The 22,600-nt window shown below is 40.9% G+C and overlaps 1 protein-coding gene and 2 long non-coding RNA genes across 8 annotated transcripts in view; 1 reads left to right on the top strand and 2 right to left on the bottom strand.

Annotated features, from left to right (window-relative positions):
- ZEB1 (zinc finger E-box binding homeobox 1) overlaps nt 1-14,953 on the bottom strand; it is a 125,077-nt gene extending 110,124 nt beyond the window's left edge. Inside the window, exon 1 of one of the 3 annotated variants that reach the window (XM_042802281.1) lies at nt 14,814-14,953. In XM_042802281.1, the coding sequence (XP_042658215.1) occupies nt 14,814-14,871 (58 nt within the window). In that variant the 5' untranslated portion in view covers nt 14,872-14,953. Of the gene's footprint in view, nt 1-12,854; nt 13,614-14,221; nt 14,266-14,813 lie in introns of those variants that run through there. The other 2 variants (XM_032982701.2, XM_032982700.2) reach the window with 2 other exon arrangements.
- On the bottom strand, nt 2,140-8,422 carry LOC116959070. 3 transcript variants are annotated; one of them, XR_006166240.1, is made up of 3 exons: nt 4,706-8,422; nt 3,478-3,530; nt 2,140-2,555 (listed from the first exon to the last, which is right to left on the bottom strand). It is a non-coding gene; the product is annotated as an uncharacterized LOC116959070 (long non-coding RNA). The 3 variants fall into 3 exon arrangements; XR_006166242.1 differs by having other exon boundaries at nt 2,140-3,530; nt 4,706-6,464; nt 6,635-8,422; XR_006166241.1 differs by having other exon boundaries at nt 2,140-3,530.
- Nucleotides 13,750-15,931, top strand: LOC116959069. Of its 2 annotated transcripts, none has more exons than XR_006166239.1 (3): nt 13,750-13,874; nt 15,005-15,091; nt 15,684-15,931. It is a non-coding gene; the product is annotated as an uncharacterized LOC116959069 (long non-coding RNA). The 2 variants fall into 2 exon arrangements; XR_004405625.2 differs by lacking the exon at nt 13,750-13,874 and adding an exon at nt 14,308-14,638.
- The last annotated feature ends 6,669 nt before the right edge of the window (nt 15,932-22,600 follow it).

The raw sequence follows: 22,600 nt of genomic DNA, 5'->3' as shown, positions 1-22,600 counted from the left end.
TGTAGAAACACACTTCTGTTCTACCTATGAAAAACAGCAGACAAATGGAACTGAGGTAACTACATGGTTCTGGGCTGAGCTGGGAAGTAACAGCAAATCACTGTAAAACCCACGAGCTTCCACATTAATAACACTGTGTTTGTCAAAGCTTAAAGCAAGGGTTGGCTATCAGGATTCATGAAAGCAAAACTGGGGGAGGATATAAGAAGCTATCTTCCAGGCCTGTATCCTCCAGGCATCTCATTTTGTGTCAAGCACTGCACCTTCATTTGTACAAGGCCTTCTGTAATTTCATAGTTTTTATACTAGATACTTTACAGAGGAGAGATTAAGACCTTGCCTCCTCTTCCTCACTACCATCAGCAAACAAAAGACAATTCATCCACAGGAAGTTTTAAAATACACTGTACTCAGTTAAACCTAGTGATAAATATTCCAAATTGGCTACCTTTTAAGCCTGAAAATACGGATTTCCGGGTTTGAGATTTCTCCCTCACACCACCTCAGGCACTCCATAGCTCTGTGGCTGGTGGCCATAATTATCACATCCTAAACTTCGGATTCCAACTCTGTTGCACTAGTACTTGCCAACAAGAAACAACAAAGCAATCTTAAGTATCAATCCAAAAGCTGTTAAAATTGGAAGATAGTCCTGTTTATTAGTACTAGGACTATATTTTACTAGCATATTTTAAAATGCAGAACCTCAACTACCCTAGTTAACTAAATGTTTATTTTCAAACTAGCAGGGACAAGACCCAGTTAAAGTTCTCAAAAATTCCCGGTTGCAGTAAATTTGTCAAAAAGGGACATTTGGAAATGGTCTACAGCTTAGTCAGACAGACTGACATACCGTATCTCTTGCCACTGATTAAAAGCAATCATGTAACTTCAGGAAGCAAGAACAGTAAGCTTCCCCCACCCTCTCCTCTCCACCATGGTATACCCATCACAAGACCTCTTTTATGAATGTTTGGAATAATTCAGCACAAATCTTCATACCTGCAAACTGTCTTCATACATGGTATTTGAACCAGCTACTCCACTGTTGTAGCCTAAATATCACAGAAAACAGCAAGTAAAACTACCTGCCAAAAGAATAATTTTTTTCTATTGCCTAAATACCTTTAAGATAACAAAAATTGTATTTCCTATGTTTCCTTCTGGTTAAGTGAAGTTGAACTTTCAACTGTTTTACCATTCTCTTATTCTGCAACTTCTCAAATCTGTCCTGAAAACCAACCATGGCACAATACTGTAATCATGTCAAATCAGGTCAGTCCAAGGCAGCAAATGCCTTTTCTCGGTATGAAGTGATTATAAAAATCACGTAAAAGATGAGAAGAGTTCTAGATTTTTTTTTTAATTCATATTCATAAATGCAACTTCCATAAGCTGCTTTCAGCAGGGCCTACTAAGTCACAGATGTTGAAAGATTTGTAAAACATGTAGCTACCTCCATCCCCCATAAGAGAGTTTGCTTTCTTATTTTTACTCATTTGCATTATCGATCAGTGACTACCGACCTTTCCACCTGTGACTGCAGAAACTAGCAGCTTCCTACTGTAAACCACAGAAATCACATGGGACAAGGAAAGAGGAGATAAAAACCCCATAAATCCTCTCAAGAAACTAGCCCAGAACATATTTTAGTTGTCACTGACTACCCACTGTTTGAGATAGTTAACTAAGCTTTTGTTTTATCACTAACTTCCTTCATAAGCAGCTACAGCCTTCAGTGCCATAAAAAGCTTGTATGATCATAGAAACAATTCAGAACTGTAAAATAAAAATACATGTAAAGTGAATTAATACTGCTGTCAAGCAAGCAGCATCTGTGGAGCTCTGTGGTATAATCAGTCTCAAAATCACTCTCAGCTGTTTCCTCTTTCTTTGTAGGGGGTAGACTTTGCTGGGGGAGAAGGGAGAGAAAGAAGTATGCATGAAGTACACATTTTGAGGAAGGGTATTCCCTTAAGGAAAATCAATCCAAGAGATTGAGGAAGAGTTGGTGTGTAAAGTGCAGCTAAAAGGAGATCTTCAAGGGGCACAGTCCATATAACAGACGGAACATACATCCAAGAACAGCCACAATGAGACCTGGCAGCAGCTGACAGAATGAGAAAAATAACACAAAGGTTACTCACACAGTATTCACATTTTATTTATTACAAGTTTTAATTTGTACATTTTGCTGCTAAAGCATAGATTTCCACAGTCGACTTTGTTCAATATGTCACTGTGGATACAACCTGACTCCAACAAATGAGGGACAGACTAAAACAAATATTAGTCAAGAGGTTTCTTTAAGCATTTTAGGACAAGTTTTGCACGTATTAACAATTCCTCCTTATTCTATATACCGAATTGTTTTTATGCTGACTTGCCATTTAGTTTGAAAGCCTGTGTTTATCAGAAGCCATCTTCATTTCCAGAGCAGAAGCAATCCAGGAAGATCCTCCATTTAGCATAAATGAAAGCAGTGCACCTTTTTTCTGGGGGGCAGAGCATCTTTTAGAGCTTGCATGCCATCAAACAAAACATCTTCTTGAAAGCTGTAAATAGAAGTTACAATGGCAAGAGCAGCCACTACTGCTTACAAACACAGTAAACTGTAGACAATTAAGAGGTTGTTTAAACACCAGATTCTTATAGTGGGTTAAGTACAGTTGTCAAAAACCTTGATAGGATTCCTAGTTATTTTTCCTGCTACTGTGCTTCTGCATACAGACTTGTACCTCTGCTTGATCCAACTCACTACAGCTTTATATTTTATATCCCTCTAACATCTGGATTCCCTCTGTCTCAGCCATGTCTCTGGCCCAATTTCCTTCAAATCTGTATTAGCATATCTTTCAAAAGACTTAATCCAAACACACTTCCGCAGGGCAGATTATGTAATCCTGTAACTAATCAAAACACTAGGAATAAAAAATTGAAAAGAAAAAAAAAAATACACCTGCATGGTGAAAATGAAACTGAGCCATCATGCTATTACACCCTTCCTTCCCCCACACTTATACAGCAATCAGGAATAGCAAGTAGTACATCATACATTTAGCTCATCGCTATTTTCCTGCTGGAAGGATCTTCAACACTACTCTATAAAGCACCTAGGAATACTTTTGACAGTTGAAAAAAAATTAAGTTTATTTTACACTCATTAACATGATCATAAACCAAAGGCTACTCTCCATCTCCCCCGTACAGATATCCTCCATGGCAGGCTTGTCATTTTTTGCTTTATAGTGAAGTCACTTTATTATATGCAAGAAGCCTCAGGCATTTTGTACAGCCCATTACTCTTTGCTGCCCACATTCAGATAGCTAATCTGCTATCAGCCAGAAGCCTGACAGACAAAAGGAAAAGGCAGGAAAACAGCACACAGTTGCGCATGTGCATACACACTTCAGCTACAAAGTGTTTTGACAGTAGACCCAAGAACCAACAAGACACACATTTGATTGCAGTCCTACCTAATGCTTCTCTGGTTGAAGGAAGAAGTATGAGTTCTTTAAAGGTAGATAGGCTAGGGAGACATTAAAAAAAAAAAAAGTTTAATTAGGATGCCTATTAAGATACATTAAAGCACAAACTGGGAAGGCTTTACTCAGCAAGTGAGCATCTTAGAACTTGAAAAATCACAAACATCTTTCTATTCTGAGGATTTGTTATACAATGCCTTCAAAATGCTTAAAAAATATTGTCAAAAGTTAGAAAGATGAAATAAGGGCTAAATATAAGCAATTGGAAACTATTAGAACAAGACACTTGGCAAGTTTTCAATTTCAGCACTTATTTTCTTACTTGCTCAGAAAAGAACTCAGATATTTATAAAGAAGTTTTATATTCTTTCCTATATCCCAAACTATTGTGACAACATACATAAACAAAAACAAATGCAGTGAAATGATTTGCATGTCATACTGCTTAACAAGGAGCTTTTTAATTATTTTCTTTTTAAAAAGAGCTTGAGCTAATTCAATGGAGAAGGCTTGCAACTTCATACCAAAATAAAGAAAATGCCTGTATTTGCTGGAGTTCTTAACTACCTTACTTATTTTGTTTCTGCAGGAAAGCATCTCAGCAGTCACAGGCAGTACCAGCAAAAATATTTTTTAAGCATTACATCTACAGGCAACAGTTTGCATCAAACACCTTGTAAGAATTTTCTGTCAGGATCACAAACCTCTGTTGTGTACTGTGATTTTTATTCAACTATGTCTATTTGTACCCCTTGCAGCTGGAAAGCTAAAATTGTCCCTCTTGTGTGAACCAGCTTAGCTCACAGAAACAGAAAGTCTGCTGCTAGTTTTAGTCATTCACATGCTGAGGTACAAACCTGGCTCATCCTTTTAAGAAGTCCCTCTCCATCATGTAACTACCACATCAGCTCTGCAGGCTGATCCCTGAAGGCATGATTAACCACGTGGAGAAATACAGAGAACTATGGCATGTTACACTGCATTATGTGTCACTGGAAATATTTCCCTTTTCCTACAACTACCAATTCAATTTTGCTTCTCATTTCTTTTTAAGTTATTATTCCAATTTTGTGCAGAAAGAGTCCCCCACCATTTTGACTGCAATATAGAACTGGTTCTATCTTACTTCTACTATTTCGTTGTAAGACATATTTGGGGTTTCAGGAATACAGTATGTCAGTCAATTCAAAATCTGGAAAAAGTACAAGGTAAGCCTTACCTTAAGAGCAGAAGTTGTCACAATAGTCTTTTCCATAGAGTTAGTGTCTGTCGTTTTAGTATCATTACAACACTGTTATGAATGACCAAAGTTTACCTTGTGTTACCACATGGAGCATACAAACCAGCCTAAGAGATTAAAATTTTGATAACTATACCTAGGTATGTCTACAAAACAAATTCCTGTTGCAAATACAAAGTCAGTCTTAGCACTTGGTAGCTAGAATGTAACAAAATGTTATTATAACAAGTTGTCCAACAATCTGCTCCTATCTGAAGTTTAAAGTTGGCATGAACAGTGTTTTCTTGTTGCCTTCGTGTCACTGAAGTTCTGAAATGACCCATGAGCCTTGTCCGGAAGGACGAGTACTTCTCTCCTTGTGTGGCCCATCTGCAGCACCATCCCTGGCAGTACTCTGCAACCTTATCTTTCTCTTCCACATGTACAAGGTAAGAGGGCAAAAAAATACTACATTTGCATATGTAATTATGGTGTAGCTCAGCAGTGAGCAAAAAATTACTGGAAGTTGAGAACAGATATGCCTGATGACCACACCTTAGTTTTTCAAATGAAAATGCTTTGCAAGGAAGGGGAAGGGACAGCAGCAGGGAAGGAAGCCAGTCATTACAGCTCCAAATCTGCTTCAAAGACCATATTCACCACCTCATGCTCTTTGTGGGGCCAACTGTACCTAGGCTCTTCCTGTGAACAATAACATAAGAATGAATCCAGTAGTATGCAACTAGTTCCACTTTGCTTCAATTTACCAAATAGCTGTACCAGGAATACTGGGGGGGGGGGGGGGGGGGGGGGGGGGGAGGGGGGTTGGGGGGAGGGGAAAGGAAACAAAACAGGACAGAAGACTAAAACTGGTTACAGATTCTGAACAGTACCTCCTTTTCCAGTCTAGAACTTCACATGACTTACTGCAGATAGCATACAAGAGCTTAAGAGAAAGAATAAAATGGACTAGAAAGTGGAAAGAAGGAAAATCTGATGCATACCTGAGAGGACACCAGGCAGAAATTCCTCAAGGCATAGAGAAAAACTGTTTAAAACAAATGTACTTAGGTAAAAGGAACAACTCACCTCCCTTATATTTTTGGGCACTAAGAAAAATTATGTTAGATTGGGGAAGGAGGAAGGTGTTAGGAAAATAAACAAAAAACCCAACCTGCTTCTTTAGGTTAAATCTACAGTTTAGCAAAAAGCAACCCAATCCCTGTAATTAAGGTACTATTTTTCTGTTCTTTAGTTTGCACTTTTTCAGATGGAATAGATTTCCCCAGGCCTTTTTCAATCATGTCACATTTGTGATGTTTCGTAATTTTATTTTGCTTTCTCCCATATACACTCTGTGGACAGATGTCTCTACAAAATGGAACAGAAAACTGCCCTCAGTGTCTGTCACTTGTCTGTCAGACAGAATTTGAAAAGGGATGTTTGCTGAAATAATGAAAACATTGCATATCACAATAACTGAAAGTGCTCCCTAGCGTCACTGGTCCAAGTAGCATTTGATCCTAATGAGGACAGGCACATTAGTTCATAGGTAAAAATATTCTCTCCACCACATCAGAGACTTTTAACTCCTTTATTTCAAGTGTCATCCATGAAAGTCGCTCTCAGGATCACAGTGAAATGGCAGGTTTATAATCCATTTATCCCCAGTGCTCTTGCCAGCTCCTCTAATGTTCCTGGATCTTATGCTTGACTTGTGAGAAGCTAACAAACAGAAGAGCTTGCAGACAGAGGATATCTGTATCAAATGTAAAAACATACTTAAAAGAAGTACATAATACTATGTAGTTAGTTAAGAAAGAGTTGTTTTTCCTGCTGATACACTCCAACATCATATGGGGTTCTTAGCGTTTAAAGAAGTAATTTTACATGTCCTTTCACTCAAGAAGGACTGCTACTTGTACTTACAGATCCTAATTGGATAGGATTAAATGTCATGTCAGCACAGGATATAATTTCTCTTTTTTACTCTCTCCTCAGTCATAATTCAGCCCCCTAACACATCCAGAAGAATATATTCATCATTAGACATGTTCATTTGCTTTGCATAGTTCTCCAAAAATAGGATGGAACACATCGAAGGCAGAGCAGTGAGGGAGATGCTACCAAACAGAAACCAAACATTTGTAAGGGAAGCAACAAAAGATACCACTTTTCAGGTTTTAACCTTTGGGCAACAGCAGTTGTTAACCAAACTGCTTTGCAACAACAGGGGTAAAGTCCTCACATCAAGGAGACTGTGACAGCTGGGAATGACAGCTGAAAAGGAGAGAACTGAAACAGGCTGCGTTCAAACAGTACTGACTTCTCAAAGATGAGAAAGCATATTTTTAGTTAACTTCTGTTGCTCTGAAAAAGCATGTTAAAATAAAAGATGCAGTTACATTACAGTAATGGCATCAGACACAAGCACGGAGCGAGGCAAAGCAAAAGCCTCCTTTATTCCCTCCTTGGGGTTCCTTTGGGGACAAATGTACAAGTCTAAAGAACCCTGGTTAGTGTGTTCAGCACTACTCAACTGAAGCATTTGAATCCCTGCCTGGCTGCTCCACACGTAAAGACACAAACTTAACAAGTTTCTTCTTTCTGCTCTACCACCACCTATCATCCTAACATGTGAATGTAAGCTGTCAGGTACTCACACAAAGAATCAGATGTATAGGCCCAGATACAGGAAGAGAAGACTCAGAACATATATTTTTACTGCCTGAAAGGTGCTTACATACTGTGATGATGGGGGTAGTATTTTTCTCAGGAGTACTGAAATAGATTTATAAAGCTATGCTGCATTTAACTGTAGTCAGTATTTTATCCATCAAGTCTCGCTCTTCTTGACTGGGCTTGCCATTTTCCTTGCCTGTCACACAGGAATACTACTTATCTATGTAAGAAACAGGCAAAGAGATTATTAAACAAACAAACTGCAGCTCAACACAAAAGGAAAACTGAAAATAACCCTAGTCTTTCTTTGAAAGAAGAAGGCAAGAAAAGATTAAAAAGCAGCAACAGTGAACAGTTTTTAAAAATATCAAACTTCTGTTACTCTTTCCAGTAACTTAAAAATAAGATGCTAGGAATTAGACAACCAGAAAAGCAAACCAAGACTGAGAAATACCCATGCATTTGACAATTAGCTCAAGAAATTGACTCCATCAGAATATCACAGGCAATGGCTTAGCGAGAGGTTTAAAGAACTTGCTAACATAACATGGAAGCAGAAAGCTTTTGTGTGTGTAGTTTTTTTGCAAAGCCTCTATAGAATCCCCCAATGATTCCAGTGTTTCAAGGCATCACCTAGTCAACTGAGGTCAAAGCTATTTCCCACTGTGGTCTTCTCATACAGCCAACCTGCGAGCAGATTCATCACCCCCTGGAAGGCCACCAACATGCATCAGAAATAAGGTACCAGACCTTCAGTAAGAAGCAGACTTCTCCCTTCCCTGTTCCATCCTCCCCACACATTCTTTGCCTCACCCATGCAGCCCTGCCCATTCATACATACATCCCTCTTCTCTCCATGATGCGCCTTGGGTTTTGTTGATTTTTCTTATTTTTTCTTTAATTATTAAAGATTTCAAACAGCATCTCCCCTCAAGAGGAAAGAGTCCCTATCATAGCTGATATATCACACTGTCTCATGACTAGAGCTAACCACATATCTTCACTAAAGAAAAGACCAGACTGCTCTCCACACCCACCTCACCTGGCGCTGCCTGGGCCCCCCCTCCCCGGGGCAGGAGCAGCACCCACCTGCCCCCACAGACACCTCCCACACGGCTCCGTCTTAGCAGCAGCAGCCCCCTCCAACAAATGGGAGCAGTGGTAAAACCTAGGCTTGGCATGTGTTTGTCCCAGCAAAGTAAACTTTTCAGGCCTGACATTTATTTACTAATTTCTGAGGAATTTTTGTTTTAAGGAAGACTTACGCTTTTTTTTTATTTACCTAGCAATCACTTTCAAATATTAGAAATACCAGACACATGCTGAGACTCTTTAGTCATTACTGTCCCAAGAAAACCAGTATGTGATTAAACCGTATCTGCCCAGATGTTAACCTCTAAGAAAAGAGTTTTCTAAACACTCCACACATGGGGGGGTAGGGATGTTGACATTAACAGTATAGGGCTTAAGCCAATTCCTGTTGTGTTTTACTTTTTTCTACCTACACATCACTGAATTTAAGATTTGGGAATACAAAAAACCACCAGAAGATATAATTTTACTTCTTCAGCACATCATTACATCAACACTGACTACACAGACAGGAAGCATCACCAGTGAATATGCTATCTTAATACCATCCAAAAATTGCTAGAGAAAATTGAGTTTTGCATATTGCCACTCGTTTGCTGAATGTACAAGTATTTCAAGACAATAAATATGAAAGAGCTTAAATACTAAAATGGAAAGGAATAGTAACTGCTAAATAATAAATTTGTTCTTTCTCTTTAAGGCTCTAGATCAAGCCAAATGCAAAGGTAGTCCCAAGGATTAAAAATGGACTGAGACTCAGTCTTGCTGTGGACTTCCTGTGTGACCTTGGGTAAGTCACTTGAGAATTTAGTTCTCAAAAATAACAGGCCTATTATAGCTGCCAGAATGAAGCACCAAAGTTTAAGACCACGGACGCAAGCCCAGTCCTGCCTACTTGCCCATAATGTATAAGATCCTACCCAGTGAGCCCTTTTGAAAAATGGAGATAAATATGACCAGAACTTCAGGAATATTAAGCACCTGAAAGTTCATCTGAAACTGTACTTTGAAAATTGTTATGAAATCCTACATAAAACCAGGATTATTTTCATTTCTCAAGCTCTTGTTTTCTGTATTTCTGTGAAACCTATCAAGAGTATAATCTTTATGATCTCCAGAGATGCAGTATGTACTGTTAAATACTGGATTTATAGTCAACGAAGCACACCGTATTCTAATCAGCTTGCAATACCAATTAGTTAGAGTTTTTGAAATGACTACAAACAGCTAATGAGTTGAAAGCAATAAGCTTATATTTTTAGTAAATAATAATGACTGAATTTATAAGTAGGGATTCTTAAGCATCATTTGGCTTGATACTGTAGTTCCAGCAGTTTCCCTGCAATAGAGAGCAGCTGCTCAAAAATCAGTTAAAAAACAAACAAGCAAAGCACCTACAACCGAAGCGTCACAGAAGTTCATTTTTTTTCTCTAACATAGTAATACTGTCCCACGCATGTTAAAAATGTCTGCTATCCTTTGCTGGTATTTTAAACACTATTAAAACAGATGTTTCCATGTGAAGAAAGGCATTGCACTGATATTTTTACTTTAGATTGCTCTAGCCTCTCTCCCCCTCCCAGCGTAAAACTTCTATAAGAAGAAATGACAGATTTATACCATCACCTGGGTCTCAGTGGGGAAGGAGGCATAGGATGGCTGGAGAACCCCTTCCCCCTGAACAGCCGGCGGAGGAGCTCGCTTACCTAGAGCAAGGGCCTAACTGAAGTCAGTAATGTCGATATTAACAGGACCTGTAATAAAGCCCAAAATCCACAAAAAGACTCAATGTGGAAGAATATCTGGTATAACAGAAAATGTTCAACAGAAAATTTGGGCTGAGTTCACAGAAGTCAAATCCTCAGCCTTTTAACTAAAAAATGTAATCCAAGTGACTTCTGTGATAGGAAAGCCCATGGCAGGGGGAGAGTTTCATCTACTTGCTACTTTTCATCAACTGTTTCAGCAACATGTTTACCAGAGTTCTATAAGCAAGGAAAACTGTTTTCAGGCAACTGGTCACCTTAAAAAACCCTGTCCCAGGTAGCTAATTACCTTAAAACACCCCGCTTCACAACTGTTAAAGTAACAAGCATTGATTACTGAGAGAATTAAGAGATAATGACATTTTTAAGTGCAGACCCATTATATTTCAGTAGTTAACATTAAAACAGAAATATTACTTGTTTATACGAGAAGATTTCCCAGGACTCAAACAGTTAATTCAGTTGTCCATGTAGACCTGTTCACTGTGCCTGGAATTTTAACTCCAGCTACATTCCTCAATTCCCAAATTGCAAATTTATATTAATGCTGGAGTGAAAACATGATATCTAGTGAAAAAGAAAGGAAGGGGGGCAAGAGAAGAAAGGCATGACAAGGAATGTCATATCCCAAGCGCCACTAACACCTGACATCCTGCCAGTAGTTAACACCTTGGAGCTAACAGAAATACGCCATGCTTTTGTCTTATTCAGAAGCATTTATGATCTTCTTACAGTCCTTAGCTTTGTAACAAAACTTTATATGAAATTATTATCTAATAAAAATAAGAAAGGAAATCCAATTGTAAAGCAACTGAAACAGCACTCTAACAAGTCAATCTACATAACCTTTTAGTAATGAACTCACTGTTACCAGGGGGTAATAAAAAAGCGCCTGCCTCATACCTTCTCTTCACACATACCTGACAGCATGCAGAATTTACTGTTTCATACATTTTTTTTTTTTACTATTAAATATACATCTGAAAACCTGAAGGCATACTTACATTATTTTCAGAACGTCAGTATAAAAGGTTGATATATTTTTAACCCTCTAGTAAAGGAAGTTTTAAACACTTTGCTTGTTTTACTTGTCTCACAGCATTGCTGAAGAACAAGATGTGTTACTTTTAGATTTGCTGTTTAGGAAGAATTAAGATAATCCTATAATATATATGAGAGATGCTAAAAAAGCAACTACTCCTGATCTTGCAAGCCAACTCAGAATAAGAAAGCCTTTGCTGATACTGAACCTATTTAAAGTCCACACAGGATTCGCATAGTGTGGCAATGCAGATGACTGGCAAAAAAAAACCCACATCCCTCATCTCTCCTCCTCATTTCTCTACCAAAAGAGGGGGAGAAGGGGAAAATGTAGATAGGAAGAAAGACTCCCAACCAGGGCTATGTTTCTGCTTTAATCAGAATGGTGCGATCACCCTAACACTTTGCTAACTCCTTTGCTGTAGTGGACGTCTTCACGTACTGGCCATAAGTAAGGACGATGACACACGATAGTTTCCTTCAAGTATGAAGTGGCAGATTTTCTTGTACGTGGAGGCTTTAATGGCAGTGCCAATCGGCTCTTTTGCTGATCTCTTGTAGGGGCCAATAAGCAAGGTAGAAAAGGAACCAGCTCTAGAGTTAAGAAGATAAGACTGTCTTTCCAGCTACAGTTAATGCATCAGGGATGGCAGCTGTAAGTTCTGGCTCCCAAACATAGAGAAAGAGAGAGGAGACAAAAAAAGGAAACAAAAGTTTACAGTACAAGAATAGTTGTACTGAGTTTATCAACAGATAAACAGAAGGAAAGTTTACAGTATTAAGACTCAATCCCATAGCCCAGTATTATTAACTGGTATACTAGATGTCAACTGAAATTTCTCTCTAATTGTATCACATTCTGTGGGAAAGTGGGGGGAAAAAACAACTGGAATGGCATAAAATTGATGTAGTGTATACTATGAACAAGCCAGTTGCTGAAGCATCTCCTGTATGTTGATCTTTCCTTAACAGAAGATACTCACCTATAAGAGTGAAGTGCATTTAGAGAAAAAAAAAAAAGTCTCATAAATATCTATTTTAAAGGTTAAAGGGTTAACGTTTTTCTAGCCATTTTCTTTAGTAAATATTTGCAAGTCAAACATAAACCCACTGCTGAGAAATCTCTATTATCCAGAACCTATTATCTAACTGGTCCTGATGCTTCAATGCACAATGACTTAAGTTCGTTTTAATTCCTCCAAAAAAGGAACCAAAACCAGCCTAAAACAAGACATACTACATCCTACATTGCAGAACTAGTTGATAAAGACTCAGAGGCTTTATTATAATAAAATGGGTGCAGCAATGAGGTCCAAAAGTGATGAAGATGAAAGATACCTGGAATGATACCACGTCTCATACACCTTTTGTTTTCTGCGAGTGATCCATGCTGCAGACAAAACGTTTTGTGCTAAACAGCCTCAAATCTGGTTTTCTAATATTAAGCACAAAGGAAAAACACTGACAGCAAGCGTGGTAAATAAATCCCTCCCTTGAGAACGAAAGCAGCAGACAGGAGGGGGCTGACATGCATGCAGGAGAAAACTAAACACCATCTTTTTTTCTACCTGCACAAGTTGCCATTTGCTGCAGCGATCAAGAATCTCTTTTCCCCGTTGATTTCAAAAGCTAGGTTTTCAGAAAATTTCTCTCTCAAGTCATCTGTTGATATGCTTTAAGAGTATGATACTTGTATCACTGGATCTTTAAGAGAAAAATCCATTTTCTTTCCTGTTCAGGTAAACATGTTTACAGCTCCTGCACAGACGCTGGGTGGTTCAGACTCACATGTCACACACATGTCGTCAGCAACAAGAAAAGCCCCTTTCTCTGATCATCAACATTTTTAATCAGGTAAAGAGAAAAGCACTTTCCAAACTTACCTTTAGCACAGCCAAATCATGAGCTAAATATAAATATTTACACTAGGACAAGGAATTAATAACACGAGCATGCAAACAAAAATACTTGCTAGAAAACGCACGCAGCAAAAATAAGAAAACCTTCCTAAGTTCGAAGCAATCAAATCAACTCCTTAGCCCCTGGAAAGGCCGTTATTTATCACCATGTTACGCCCCAAACTGTCAGGATTAGAGAGGAGAGGCACCCATCGTGACTCTGATCTATTTCGGAGACCGTTCACTGCGTATGAAAACATCTCGGATCGCAGGCGAAAGCCTTCCTATCTGTGACCCTGCACAGGAAATGCCACATAAAACCTAAAATTGCCAAGGAAGGTTACAAAATCTCCTGCTTTACATCCTATTGCGAAGAGTCGCTACGAGAACCAAACTACTTCTCCATTTTCCAGAAAATAAGTATAGAGTGGGTGTTACGAGCGTTTATTCCCCCCGCCGTGTACCTTCCAAATGCATCTTAAAGTAACACACGTACCGAAGGCAGAAGAAGAACAAAAAAAAAAAAAAAAAAAAAAAAAAAAAAAAACAACAAACCAAGCCCACAACAGCCCTTAAGTCTGAAATGTAAATGTAATTCCTTATATAGACTGCAGCAGTTGGTCACACACGCACAGAGAGCGGAGCGGGGGCCCCCGGCCAAACCGTTACCACCCATTATTATACAAACAGGTACCTCCGAAGCCAGAGGGAAGGGAAGAAACTTCGCCGCCCGCCCCCGCCGCCCGGGAGCAGCCCTCCCTCCCTCCCTTCCCCACCGCCCCGGCGGGACCCGGGCCGGGGGCGCCGCCGGGGACCAACTCTCGGCGGGGAGGCGGCGAGAGCGGCGAGCGGCCCCCCCTCCCGCCGGCCCGGGGCGGCCGCGCCGCGCTGCCCCCGCGCCGATCGCTGCCTCCCCGCCACCGGCAGCCGCGCTCCCCGGGTGTGCCCCCCCCCCACCCCCCTTCCCTCGGTGACGGCTGGCGTTCGTCCTCCCCGCCGCCCCCCGAAAAGCGAACGCCCGCCCGCCCCGCCGCTACCGGGCGAAAGAGGGGAAAACTCCGGCGAGCGGCGGAGAGGCGCTCCCGGGCGGGCGGCGGGGCGATCCCGCCCGCGGGGCCGGGGCGGGGGCCGGGGGGGGGCAGGACGGAAAGGCGGGCGGGGAGGCCCCGCTCCGCCGGGGCGCGCAGGTAACAAGTTTCGGAGTTGGGGTTGCCGAGGCCGGGCGGGCGGCGGAGGCTGCCCCGCCGCTCCCCACGGGGCTCGGCGTCCCCGCCCGGGACGGAGGGCGGCGGCGCGGCCGGGGGGCCCCCCGAGTCCGCTCCCCGCAGCGGCGGCGGGGCGGTCGCGGGGCGTGTGGGGGAAGGCAGCGTGTAACGGTCCCGGACAGGCGGCGGAGTGCGGAGGCACCGCTAGGCGGAGGAGGGAGGCAGGCGGCGAGGCGAGGGAGGCACCAGGTAGCGGATATAACGGTGCGGAGGGAGCCGGGCTCCCGGCGAGGAGCGGCGGGGGAATTACTTTCGCGCCCGCCCGACCTCCCCCCTCCGCGCCCGGGACGGCTCTGCCCGGCCCCCGCCCCGGCCCCGCCGCCGCCCCAGCGCAGCCGGGCCGCTGCCCCGCGGGCTGACTGACCGTTATTGCGCCTCGGGTTCGCCTGCTTCCTGCGCTTACACCTGGGGCCATCCGCCATGATCCTCTCGCTTGTGTCTAAATGCTCCAGTCACCTCCTCCCCCGCCCTCCCCCCTCCCTCCCCTCCCCTCCCCCCCGGACCTGGTTTACGACACTGGGTGGTTTTACTTTTACATCACCTTCCTACACCTAGTGCTCGGCCGGAACCTTGTTGCCAGGGGAGACGGGCGCTTTACGGCAGGACGTTTGAACGGCGGCGGGGGAAAAGTTGCGGCCGCAGGTACCGGGAGCGGCGGCCGCGGGCGGGGAGGGGCTCGCGGGGCGGCTGCGGCGCCGCCCGGGGACCCCCGGCCCGCCGCGGGGTGCGTCCCCCCAGCCCTCCGCCGGCCGCGGCAGGGGGGCGATCCCCGCGGGGCGGGGCGGGCCGAGGGGGCGGGCGCCCCGGGGAGGAGTGAGGGGGGGCGGGCGGTGGGCGCCGGCCCCCGGGGTGGCGGTGGCGGCGGCGGCGGCGGAGGGGGATCCCCCGCTGTCGAGCGCGGCCCAGGGGGGAGTTGCGCCCGTCCCGCACCGCCGCGTTGAAGGGCCAGCCCACCGCTCGCCTCCCGCCCCGCTGCCAGGTGCCTCCCGCCCCGCTGCCCCGCGGCCTGCGCGGCGCCAGCCACGGACAGCCGCCCCCAGGTACGGCGGAGGCGGCGGGTCCGGCCCGAGGTCCCCGCGCCGGGCACCTGCCTCCGGCCCTCGGGCAGCGGCGGGGCGGCCACGGCCGGCGGTCCCTCTGCTGCCCCGCCGCTGCAGGCCGCCCCCCCCGCGGGCTCCCGTACCGTCACCCGGCGCGGGCCGGGTCCCGTCGTGACATCGATCTTGCGTTACAGGTCTGAGCAAGGAGCGAACAGCGGGACGGGAGCGATTCTGTTGCCGCCGTGTGTGAAGTCTGTCATTCTTGGGCTTTGCTTAATCGCACTTCCTGCATTTGTGAAGAGGAGAAGAGGTATAAAATTCTATGCCCTGAAAAATAAAAAGGGAAGGGGGCCATTTTTCAGGGATAATTAATAAGCAGCCTCATTTGGGCTTAACGTTTATTAAATGTATTAAAAATTAAAACATTACTATCAAACACTCATACTATTTATTTATTCTTGCTTTTTGCTTCAGGCAATAAATTGATTTAGTAAGTTTCCATTCGTTTCTAGGCTTTCTTATTTACTTTTTTTATTATTTTTTTTCTTATCCTGGGATGATTCAGTCGAATTTATAGTTCTGTGCTTCTGGGGAATTCTTTTATGCAAACGAATTAAATTTCAGTGAAAACGTTTCTGTTAATGAGATTCTTTTAATAAGTAATTGATACACTGCTGCATTTGAGGCCTTTGGCTAGTCTACATTGTCTCCACATGCTAAACATTCACGTGCTGTGACATTTCACATCATCTCATGGAAACAGCATAACATATCTTTAGAAAATTAACTATTAAACACTGGAAGTTTGTGGCAGTACTTTGCATCCGAAGCTTCCCCAGAACTCGGTAGAATCAGAAATGCTTAGAAAAGAGGTATAGGTCTAAAGTGGATGCAGAGTTAGGTAAAGATCTAGAGGGATTTTTTCAAAATTGATTGTACTCTCAGAAATGGACATGAGTCGTGGATTTGGGTACTCACGTGAAAACAGTTGTTGCCCTTCTTTACAGGTACAAATAATGCGTCTAATATCTCCCCCAAATTGGTAAATTTAGGTGTAGTGTTTTTACTTGTGGATCTTCACCCAGTGTGAATTGGCTGCTGACTTCAATAATTTAATGAAGATCTACTTAAGAGTTGTTAAAAAAGGGTAACAAATCAAACAGTACAGCGGGTTTGATGGACTAACAGAAGTAATTTTAAAAGCATTAGATTTGACATTAGCTGGGAGTACTGAACCCCAAATACAAAGGTAGCTAAGAAACACAACATGAAACCCATTACAGGATAAAAATGAAGCCTGTCAGCAAAATTTTGACTGAGGGAATTGCAAAGTTTAAGGCAGAATCTTGGTTTTGTCCTGCTTTAATAAATAGTTCAACATCCTTGCTTGTCAAGTTTTTATACAGAAGATACCTGTGGTTGTGAAACTGCTTACAAACAAGAGCTTAAGGTGTTTTGGAATTCTTGGGTATTTTTATTATTCTGTGGATTAATTTAACCATAATACTAAGCACAGGTTTTCATGCTAAGTTTTTAGTTCCTTAAAATTTGTCATGTTTCAGAAGGTAGTTGCAAAACCAAAAATAATAACATATCTGTAAATATATGTGTAGATTTGTAACAATATTCCCCTGCATGCCCACACAAAATTCCAGGCCCCTCTTTCAAGTGACTTTCAAGTAGCTTGTTTTCGTTGTGTTTTGTCACTTTTCACCTCTGGATAAGGATTCTTGTCTCCTCATTTTGCGCAATGATGTTTCTTAATAGAATGAGGAGAGAAACAGTCTCCTGGTGTTTGCTACTGCTCTTCTTCAATCAGCCATAGTGTCTATTGGAACATTAGTCCTTTGAGATTTACAGGTAGTTAGGAGAAACTGGTGACAACTCGTGCTGCCCATTAGTTTCTGAAGAGAACAACTGAAAGTGGCAGGACCATTGCTAGCTCTACACTGTTACAGTTTTGATAAATGAGAACGCCAAAGCAATCTTTATATGTATTGTCTTTGATACCAAGGAGGTCTAGAAACTAAAAAAGCAGAGGACAGTGTTTTATATCAAGTTATTGATTACCACAATCACTATTCATTGCAGAAAGCGTCTCATTCACAATTTATAAATAGGTATGTGGATAGACTGGTTTTTTGTTTTTTGGTTTTTGTTTTTCAAACTTTGATATATTTAATCCAAGCAACTGGGCACTTCATATCTTTGTATACAAAGTTCCCGTTATTTACTATGCTAAAAAGCATCACAATTAAGGATGCAGACACCATCAAAGTGTTTTCAGCTGATATATTCTCCTGATCCTGGATGCAAACCCAGTAGTTAAAATTCCTGCTATCTTTGTAGTATAAGCACATTGTATATGTAATTTAAACCGGTTTGTGCTGCAAGAATGAAAAATCCTGGTTTTCTTTATGGTGCACAGCTTTCAATCTGACTTTTCATTCAAGGATGCAGGAATTAATGTATGTATTTACAAAATCTCAGCAAAGCAGTGTATTTTCTGCATCCTTTTAAATGTGGCAGTCTTGAGAATATGTTTCTTTAGAGGAGGAATTCTAAGACAGTGGTCATTGATAACAATTAGTTTGTATCTAATCACATAATCTGTGTGGGAATTTAAGCAACCTAAATAGGCATAATGTAGTTGAAATGTCAGATTGCATAGCTGCTGTACTTCACCTTTTTTGAAATTTATTTTCATTGTCTGAAGACAGGAATTAAAATACCTCAGTTACACTGGAGTATGGATGCTCAAAAATGAGCTAATGATTAGTACAGACAGTTTTTGCAGTTTTAAAAAGTGTCATGTATGTTGTGTTATGGTTTATGATCTCTTGAGTATGTATTATTAAATAAAAGCAATCAGTCCTCTGTTTGTATGTCTACTCCTTATTTATGTTTATGAAATGAAGTTTCACATCCTGTATTGAGTATTCTAGATTTAATGGTGTTCATTTAGTTGAATGAATTTAGAATTACAGTGGAAAATGACTCAGTGACTTGTTTCTTGTTTCATTTCTGGAGATTCTTTTTTTTTTTCTGCTTCCATTAGTGAAACTTTATTTTCACTTCCATGTATTTTCTTGGAATGTCAGTTCCTAAAATTTACTTTTCAATTGATGTCTTTTTTCTTTTGGAAATACACTTTTGCTCCTCTGTAGAAATTGTAGTTGAAAGATTTACTAGGAGAAGAGTGACCCAGAAATGTGCAGCTTGCCTGCAGCTAGCTGAGGAACTAATGTTGAATAAAATGTGGATTTTAGAGATATCAACATACGGTTTTACTGCCCTTCCAGATGGTCTTTCAATTTCTGTTTTTGCTTCCAAGTGAATCTAATAAGTTTTGAAAGTGTACCCTGGGATGTTGTACAGTCTCAAAAAATGGTAAAACCACTTGAAATTTGCACATTCACTTAGAGCGGAGTTTGTAAATATTTATCAAGAGAAATCACAGTTTTTTCACTTTCCTCAGCTTACAGGGTTTTTTCTGTTCCTGTACTTTACCATGAATTTATTTGTTTAGTTAAAGCCTGAAGCTACAATTCCTAATAAATTGCTGTGTCTTGCATGACTTGAGAAGGCTGTACCTGCTTGAAAGATTTAAGTCTAAGGATGTAAACTGCCATAAAGCATCAATGTGTACATAGCTATATATACTATAATGACTTGCATATATGCAATTGACTTTTCAAAAATCTTTCTTGTTAAGATCACAAAGGCCTTCAAAACCATTTTGTTTCTCTTGTTCTCTTTTTGCCTTACTTGTTGCGTATTGGTTTTCTCTTGAAAGCAATTAACCTGTGCTGATACCTACGTCAGATTGCCAGGCTGTATAATATAAGTGTGGGAAAACATAACCAGGACCTCCAATTCCATTCTTATGCTAATTTTAACTTTAGATGTGTTCTCTGTTTCAGAGCCTTCAGACAAGCAAAAAAATATTTTAGAAAAGGAAAAAATCTGAAAAGGTCATTCCACATTCTTCATCCAAAAGGCAAATCTTGCGTGTTCAAAATGGAATTAGAATTCAAATTTGGGTACAAGCGCTGGATTGTGAATAGTTGTGATTTTTCTATTTGTTTTCAGTGTACCTGGAACTTCAGTTGAGAATGTCTACTTCAATACTTCAGTTTCTACTACTAGATGCAGTAGCAAAATACTGTATCAAAATATTATTTTTTGTTTTAAATTACATCTGAACTTGTGACCGATCAAATTACAGTTGTAGTGCAGTTAGATTACCCAGTTTTATTAGTAGCACATTTTTCATTCATCTTTGTTTATGGTGATTCTGCATAAGTGTCCTTATCCATTATATTATCTAATTAAACACTAATGTATTGTGAATATTTTCCCATATGGTTCATGTTTGTTTCCTTCTGTAATTTACCCTCTGTTTCTGATTTAGTTCTACTCCTGAGCCCTCTTGCTGTTTGTTGTCTCACAGTTTTGTACGATTGCTCATTTGGCTCTCGTTTGGAGTTATTCTCTTTGTTGTGATATCTGTACAGCTGGCTCACCCAGCTCTTTAAATCCCAACTTAAAATTTATTTCTTAATTATTTCATTGCATATTCTTATTTATGTTTGGGGTTTTTAATTGCTGGAGCACCTTCTAATGTAAGAAGTTACTAATTTGTTCTCTCTCATTTGTCTTTTGTTTTTTTTCTCACTGCAAAGCGCATAATACTTCTGCATGAAATGTTTGTTAATGTATAAAGGAAAGCTGTAGTTTTGAAGCCTGCAGTGTGTATTCTGAATGTGCAGAATTCACGTAAAGAAAACCAGAAAAAAAAGAATATGAGTCTACTAAAACAAACAAATACATACAATTAAAAGTCTAGTTTTGTTTAAGAGACCTCAACAAATCATACAGTCAGTGCCATAAGGTGAAACACAGATAATGTAATGTCTGTTTTCTGAGATGTGAACTGAAACTTTGGAGTACTCAGCATAGTTGGTCTGATTCTTCTATTTGGCAAGGTAAGGGTCTGCCGTAAATACAAACATATGCTATTAAAATGGACAATAGTATGTTTGAAATTCAGATGCACAGACCAAATTTGTTGGCACTATAGAGCTGTGTAAAATCTAGTGTAATTGTATCTGAGTTTAGTTTACTGGAGCAGGGAACAGCACTTCAGTGCAAGAACAATCGTGTTGATAAAGAATTGGAAAGGGATTTTGATTCTTGTGTAAGGTTATGCATATCAGGAATTTTTTGTTGCAAGATCAAACAAGGAAAGCCTAGTTTGGATCCATCCAAACAATAAACTTTTATTTTTTCCCTTGTGGAAATAAAAGCCTGAAAAGATTTTATGTGGGATCAAATAGAAAATGTATTTTTTACTCAAGTATTAAAAGTTTGGATTAGAGCAATTGTTAAAAGCAGAGCAGGTGGTCCAGGGGTTTCCATGAACCAAATGATTTGAAAATTCCCTTTACTAGGTTCCCTCTTTTTACTGGGGAGGTTTGAACAGAGTTGTCTATAGTGGGCAGTACCCTAAATCATTGGACTTCAGATATTCTGAAGAACTCTCATTTTCTCTTATTGATGCTGACTAATAGTGTAAGTACTGGAGGAAGGACAAGAGCTCCTGTGTCATCTTAAGAGAAGTACTTTGAAATACTCTACTCCTCTCACCACTTAGATAATATGTTCTGGCCGCTAGGTGATAATCTTCCTCTAACTCAATGACTATTTTAAGTTTTTTATAGAAACAAAAATCATTCATCAGTACAGATGAAAAACACCTGAATTCTTGTCTTTAGGAAGGGAAATTGGCATCATTGGGAAGTGATGATGGTGATTCAGATTTCTTTGAGGAGAGGATAGATTCAAACCTTGGCTTTTAATGTCCTGGAAAAACTCAGTGACTACTGGGATTTCATATTACAGATGGATTACACCCAACATTTCATGCATGCAGGGCATGTTCTGAATGGCCCAAATCAGTTTGTGCAGAGAAGCCAGGTAGAGAAAAGCTGAAGATCTGCGGATGGTTAGGTAGAGTGAAGAGCTAGGCAGCTGTAGGGATGACCAGAAGCAGACCTTCATGTGCATGGAGTATTTAACTGAAAAATTCTGAGTAGCTAGAAGCTGAAAGTGGTAGTGGAGAGCTTTGTTTGGATTTAAATGCCTGCAGGATCTTGTCTGACCATTCTTTTGCAAATACAAAGGCTATCTGGAGTAATGAAATTAAAATTGGATATGTTTTAGGTAATTTTATTTCTATCTAAAAGATTCAGTACATATTTCAGTAGCTGCTGGTAGGCATTGAAGCAGTTGATGTCTTGCAGATAATGACTAATTCATGTTAAGTAACAGTACTAGGTGATCATGTGTGGGACTTAGCTTCCTTATGTGGTTTTACTTCTGGGCTAGTGTCTCCAGATTGCCTTTGTAGCTGCTGGGGATCTAGTCAGTAGAGCCTGGTATACCGCACGGGCATATAAAGTTGTGAGATGAATCCCACCCCATCTCTTGCTTTTGACAACAATCCAGTCAGTGAGATATGTTTTCCTGCCATAAGATTGTTGGGGTTTATGGAGATGACTTCATCTCTCTCCTCTAATTTTTACTCTCAGTTTTGTAGGGTGAAAAGTCTTAGAATTTGTTGCCTCACCTGCAACTGGTGTCTTTTTTGCTGAGCATCTTTAGACACTGTTTCCTGATAAGGCCATACCAGCTCTGTGGATTTTTGTATAAGTTGCCATATATCACACAACACCAAAGGCAACAAAAGCATTTGTTATGGCATGAAAAAAATGGCTGGGTTGTTTTTTGTTTTTTGTTTTTTTTTTTTTTTAAATACTTGTAATCCTGCCAAATGTTTATACACTGAAAACCTTATTCTGCAAAGGTGTATAATGCAAAAGCTCAAAGTTTGTTCCTGCAACCGGGTGTGTTTGTATTTGGATTCACCATTGCAGCATCTTGAAGAAGAGGACTGAAGAAATTTGTTTAGTTGTTAATAATAGTACTTTGGTGCAATTTATTCTAAATAGTGTCAAGAACTTCATGGGATTCAATGATGATTTTAGGTGCAAGATTAATTTGCAGAATGGAAAAGCTCCTCACTACAATAGCATTCTTCACCATGAAT

Source organism: Tyto alba, unplaced genomic scaffold (genome assembly GCF_018691265.1).
Source record: "Tyto alba isolate M040663 unplaced genomic scaffold, T.alba_DEE_v4.0 Super-Scaffold_38, whole genome shotgun sequence".
In the NCBI taxonomy this organism is placed as follows: Eukaryota; Metazoa; Chordata; class Aves; order Strigiformes; family Tytonidae; genus Tyto; species Tyto alba.
The sequence above is the reverse complement of the archived record's forward strand: the minus strand, read 5'-3'. Positions and strand labels throughout refer to the sequence as shown.